The sequence below is a fragment of the Musa acuminata genome, chromosome BXJ3-4, assembly GCF_036884655.1.
Source record: "Musa acuminata AAA Group cultivar baxijiao chromosome BXJ3-4, Cavendish_Baxijiao_AAA, whole genome shotgun sequence".
Taxonomy (NCBI): domain Eukaryota; kingdom Viridiplantae; phylum Streptophyta; class Magnoliopsida; order Zingiberales; family Musaceae; genus Musa; species Musa acuminata.
The window spans coordinates 2154001-2160000 of NC_088352.1; the positions used below are offsets into that span (position 1 = coordinate 2154001).

At 37.7% G+C, this 6000-nt stretch overlaps 1 protein-coding gene and 1 long non-coding RNA gene across 3 annotated transcripts in view; one reads left to right on the forward strand and one right to left on the reverse strand.

Moving 5' to 3' along the window:
- Window positions 1-260: 260 nt before the first annotated feature.
- On the reverse strand, window positions 261-1665 carry LOC135635766 (uncharacterized). The gene is made up of 2 exons (XR_010495732.1): window positions 880-1665; window positions 261-446 (listed from the first exon to the last, which is right to left on the reverse strand). It is a non-coding gene; the product is annotated as an uncharacterized LOC135635766 (long non-coding RNA).
- Window positions 1666-2195: 530 nt separating this feature from the next.
- LOC103980257 (uncharacterized) overlaps window positions 2196-6000 on the forward strand; it is a 6238-nt gene continuing 2433 nt past the window's right edge. Inside the window, exons 1-3 of one of the 2 annotated variants that reach the window (XM_018824406.2) lie at window positions 2196-2596; window positions 2842-3035; window positions 4231-4498. In XM_018824406.2, coding sequence (XP_018679951.2) covers window positions 2495-2596; window positions 2842-3035; window positions 4231-4498 — 564 coding nt within the window. In that variant the 5' untranslated portion in view covers window positions 2196-2494. Of the gene's footprint in view, window positions 2597-2841; window positions 3036-4179; window positions 4499-6000 lie in introns of both variants that reach the window. The other variant, XM_009396584.3, reaches the window with a different exon arrangement.

Sequence of the window (6000 nt, forward strand, 5' to 3'; positions counted from 1 at the left end):
GTTAGCAAATGAGATTTGGAATAGCACAGAACAATCAAGCACAGTTTGCTACCAATCACATTTCCAAAACCGATTTCACCGCATCGCAAAATATTCCATGTCAAACCGGCTGCCACACAAGTGTTGGACCAAAACACAAAACAAACCTGTCAAGATTGTTGAAGAGAGGAACAAGGCAAGGAGGACCAATGTGATCAAATGGATCACACATGGAATGGACCCAACTTCCAAATGTGTAATCATAAAAATGGAAGACATCATTTTGTTGAGAGGCTTTACCACATGAAATAATGTTATTCATAATACGGTTTTTCCAAAAAATTAATCCAATACATAGAAGCAACACATGCAACCGGAAATCATCTTGAGTACTGAAAAGAATTTTGTACTTCATATGGACTGATTCCAATTGGAAACCTGCCACGTCTGTCCATTTTACCTCAGATCTGCACATAAGATGATCTCCATTAGTGCAGTTCTTCAATAAGAAATGCACAATTCAACAATTCTTATGATTCATTGGCTACAGATACTCAAGAGTCAAGACATGATATTTTGGGAATCTATTGAGCTTTCATATACTCAATCAGTGCCTAAGAAACCAAAAAAATTATTGACTAAAAACCAGCTCGCCATAGGAATTAACAAAATTGCCTTGCCATTCAATATTTAAAATCATGAAAGATCTGTTCGATTAATAAATATAATGCAGTTATCTACAAATCATTGCAGTGTATACATATGATTATTTAATGATTATCCAAGGGATGCAACACTACATAAATAAAAAATCTTGGTGCAAATAGATCTTGTTTAACATATCTATCTTCAAAAATGAAAAAAAATATTGAAAACAACACAAGGAAATTAAGAACAAACCTCAAAGCCAATTTCGGCTGAACCAGCTTACAAGTTCTCTTGTATAGCCTCCTTAAATCAACCAGTACTCAATGAAGACGTCAGTATAAAACAATAAAAAATCTATCTTTGCCTCGTAACATAGAAAAGCTAAAGGCCTATTACAACCTCCCATCTCAGGCAAAGAAACAATCCAAGCCTACTCAAGTCCTCTAAACAGATAACAAGAAATTTTGGTATTTATGCCCCATTCAATTGTTTCAACCATTATCTCATAAACCGAGAATTTGAACAAAACTAAAGGTAGCAGAACAAATCCGGACATATCAGAAAAAGATCTCATAGAATATACAACTGACAATCTAGAGAAAAATCAAATTTAACCGAAGTCATATTTGACTACCTAACAACCAAAACAATTAATTCAATCAAGAAACAAAACAGAACATCTCAACAAAAAGCGAGCTTCAAAGCGATCCAAGAAAAAACAAGACAGATGCAGCAAGGATGGTTTGGGGGAGCCCGCGTGTACGTCATTGCACAACCTTCTTCTTCCTCGTGGAGGAGAGAGGTAACATATGTGCTCCGACCGCGGGCAGTCGTCATCGCAGCAGCGGCGCCACCACCTCTCCCCACGCGCGAGCGTATGCGAACAAGAGAGAGAGAGAGAGAGAGAGAGAGAGAGAGAGAGACCGCTACCATCCCGCGAGCGGGGGCAACGGCCTCGCCGGAGAACTCTCGTCGCAACCGCCGCAGCGTGGGATGGCAGACGAGACGATCGCCACCTGCTCAGATAAGATCAAGTAGTTCGGCTTCCCAAAACCCTTGACAGGGCTTATTTATAGGATGATGGGCGAAGATGGACGGTTGTGATTCTACCAAACCTTGATTGATTTATTTATTTATTTCATATTTTGTTTTTGGCTAATAAAAAATGTGAGAATAAGATCAAATTTCAAATATATATATATATATATATATAATTTGATATATGTGTGTATAAGTAAACCTTTGACATTGTTTTTCTCCTACCCAATATAAATCTGAAAGAATTTTCAGAAAAATACTTACCTTTGAATTAGTATTTAATTTTTTGGTATTAATGGATCATTCGAATCAGTTCTATCATTTGCACGGCGAATTGAGTTTGATTTGAGGTCAAAATTAATTTTGACCCAATTGATAGATAAGACTCGATCGACCGGACTCAATGATTCAGTCCGATCCGGATTTGATGGAGTCGACTCGATAAGCCTGGTCAATGATTTGGTGTTGAGCTGCACGTGCGCACAGATATGGCCAGCTCGACCCGACCCATCTTGCCTCTGCGGTCCGTTAGTGCATGAAATCCATGGGAGACGATCGTTGCGTCCTGCGCCCAAAATAGACAACCTAATGGTCCGATCTCGATTCCAAACCGACCCCTCCCTCGCGTTCCATTCGCCCGACGCCTTCCGCGGACGACGAACGGCAATTCGGAAGCCGCAGGAAGGAGAGAAGGGATCCAAATCAGTAATAGGATATTTGTTCTTTTGTCGATCGTTTGGGATTTGATTTGATTTAGGTTGATTCTCGAGGAAGAGGGATCGGCTTTTCTTTAATCCCTTCCTTCGTTGTGTTCCGTGCGGCTCTTTTTATGATGCCCTGCTGTTCTTCGTCGCTTGGATCGCGGATTCGATCGTGGCTCCGCGACTACGATTGCCTCCAGTCTGTCGCCGTCGTCCTCATCTACGTCCAAGTAAGCAATTCCGTATCGCTAGGGTTTCTCAGTTCTAACAACCGTTGATTGTGCGTAGTATATTTTGATTTATGTTCTTGTGATTTGGTTGGTTGTTATTTTAGGATTAGATGTGGGGTTGTTTGCAGTTTCAATTTAGATTAGGTTTTCGTTATTTGTTACTAATTGATTTAACTGGCTGTTCACTGGATGAAGGTAGAAGGGATATAACGGTTTTTTTCGTGTGGTCATTCTCGTGGTGTTAGATTGGGTGTGCACTGGTCGGATCGCTTGGGGCCTTGTTCAATGGAGTGTTGCTGATCAATCTGGTGGTGGCGCTATTTGCTCTAGTTGCGATTGAGAGCAGTAGTCAGATCCTTGGGAGGACTTACGCTGTGCTTCTCGTTTTCTCTATCCTGCTTGACGTCGCGTGGTTCATACTTTTCTCCCACACGATATGGTGAGAGCCATATGGATATTTTGTAAAGCATGTTTGTATTTGGTAGTGATAATTCCGAGGTAAATGAATGAATTTAATTGTCACCCCTTGAATGTAAGGGAGGACATCTCAACTTTTCTCTTGCATGCTTGTTGTTGGAACATACATGTAGTCACGTCAAGATGGAAATTGAGGCTACTCAGGAGGCTAATTCCGTGCCAAAAGTGGTAACTTTCTTGTTAGGAACAAAGCCACCAAAAATATAAGATGAATTAGTTCGAAGAATGAGCCATCACCATGATTTCCTAGTGTGTGGTGCACAAAAAAGCTGCCAGAGGTTCTACAACCACAATAAGCACATTTGGTTCAGCCTCCAAGGGGGTTACATCTAGTTTTAATTCGTGGCCAAATTTAGAAGTGGCAAGCTTATCCATCTTTTGGTTCAAAATTCTCTCATTCGGGGGATACATGTTGCCTTTAGAATCCTACTTTTTGATGCTGGGATTCTTCTACAAGTTGGGAAGTGATCCATTTATTGTCAATCAAGAAGTCGTCATTGGACATGGGTTGTGAGCTTTAAAATAATTTAAATCTGGAGTCCTTCGGTACTAGCATGAGTGGAAGCTTCTTTAAGATGCATTATGTTTGGTCCCTGTAATTTACATGAATGAGAGTATATATTGAATATCTTTTATGTTGTACAATTAGAAGCCTAATTTTCATCTGTTTCATATGAAACTTCAAATTTCTTGCTATATTCATATTGGATACATGTCAGATACAATATTTCTAGGGTACTTGCTGGATACTTCCAGGAATTGTGCAATTAATTATCAAAAAGATCTTATACTTTTAGGATACTTGGGATATCGAACTTTGTTTTACTTGATTATTGACTTTTGTTTGTTGAAATGGATGTACGATTAAAGAGATTGCTTATATCTTAACAGTTAAGGACCAATATTTATTGAAATGGAAAGAATGATCTCACTTCATTACTCATAAGTTCTTGCTACATTTTTTTATATTCTTGACATACTAGTTAAATGAATATAATATCATTTATGATGAGTAAGGTAGGGATGTTAGTTAATTATTATTTACAGTATGTGCTTTGTACAATATGATGCTCATGCTTTTCTTGATGTAACATATGCCATTGTAGGAACATGACTCCTGATCAGAAGTTTGGGCCACTGTTTGTCTTCTCACTTAGGCTTGCTTTATGGATGGAGATCATTGGCTTTTCAGTGAGGTTTTTGTCTTCATTCTTATGGATTCAGATGTATAGACTGGGGGTTTCAACTGTGGACAGTACTATCCACCATGTAGATTACAGTGTGAGAAATAGCTTTGTGAACCCTTCAACACAAATAACTAGGCAGAACTCCACTTCTGATGAGATCTTGGGAGGTGCCATTTATGATCCGTCTTATTACTCCTCGCTTTTTGAGGATACTCAAGACAAGCAATGCCTTCCTGAGGTATGCTCTGTTCATGTTTTCTGTATTCCTGTTTGTGGCCTCTTACATGGTCAGATTTAATCAATTTTCAAATTGAAGACCTTCATGTTTGCATATGTTTAATAGGACAGGTTCAGTAAACAAATTAAGTTGATTCATTATGTTCCAGTGGTTGTGGCGTGCTGTATCTCATAGTAGTTTTTCTTAGGGAAAGAAAGCCTATACTGATTTTAATATAGTTGTCAAGTTCAACATAAGCTGCTGATTTGTTCTCATGATTGAAGTTTTCTAAGGTGGCTGTAAATTGTTTCACAAACATAAGTTTAATTTTTTAAAGAAGTTATTGCTAGTAGATTGGAACTTTGTTGATATTTTGGGGCTTTTGTAATGTATGGTAGCTTTATGTGATATGACCAAAGAATTGTTATGGAGTTTCTTTCTCTTACATCAACCTTGTCGAAATCTCAAGGCTTTTTGGGATCATTGTATCTCAGTCCATTGGAAATTTGAACTTCTATCATGTTGCTACATTATAACTTTTCAGGCTTGACACTAAGATTGCTGATTGAGAGGTTCAGGGTTGTGAGGTTTGATTAAAGTGTATTGGCTGCCACCTAGGACTGTAAAACATAAATTAGAACATCATGTAATGCTTCAGCAACAGCGATATCACTTGCATTACATGGAAGCAATCACATTGTCAATCAAATAACCGAAATGATGTTTAAATTCACAAGAATTACTGCTTTTGCATGTTCCAGTTACACACTTTGCAACTTCAAAGTTGCCTGTTGATAGTGTTGAACATTTATGCAAACGTCTGATCCAGCAAGGGCACAAAATGGAGATACAAGGAGCCACATAGTAGAAGAATATGTTCTAACATACGATATAATGAGGCACATAGGAGAAGAATAACTAAAATAATAAATTGATACCCTTGTTGTACTGTTGAAAAATTGTAAAAATTTGGAATTCATAAGCAGATAATTACAAAAAGACTTACTTATGCTTTTATATATTTTGATATTATGATAGTACACTAGTGGAGTCTGATGAGTGTTGGGGTTACACACCAGAAGGTTTGTGTGTATGAATTTGAGAGTCCATGGAACACTTGTAAATATTTCTCAAGAGGGTCCTTTTTTTCCTAATAAATGCAAACTGTTAAAATCTTAGCTATTCCTTAAATGCTAATTGATTTTGCTGTCGTTGAACATGTTTAGCTAATTTAGCTTAATTAGCAGTTTATCATGTATAAAACGAGCCACATAATTGGACATTATATTTCTTGAGAAACTATTGCAGCATGTACCATTACAACTGTATGGCCTCCAGATCCATGGCATTTTTTGATAGAGTCGATCAAAAATCTGCAAGAGGAGATAATCCAGTAACACCGACCTAGATTATATTATAGGTGGATGACCACATTAGTTTGTTTTTCTTTTTAGTATTTCTATTTTTAATGTTTTCATACTCCACTTCATATATATAAGGTAATTTTACGTTCTTCTCTCAGT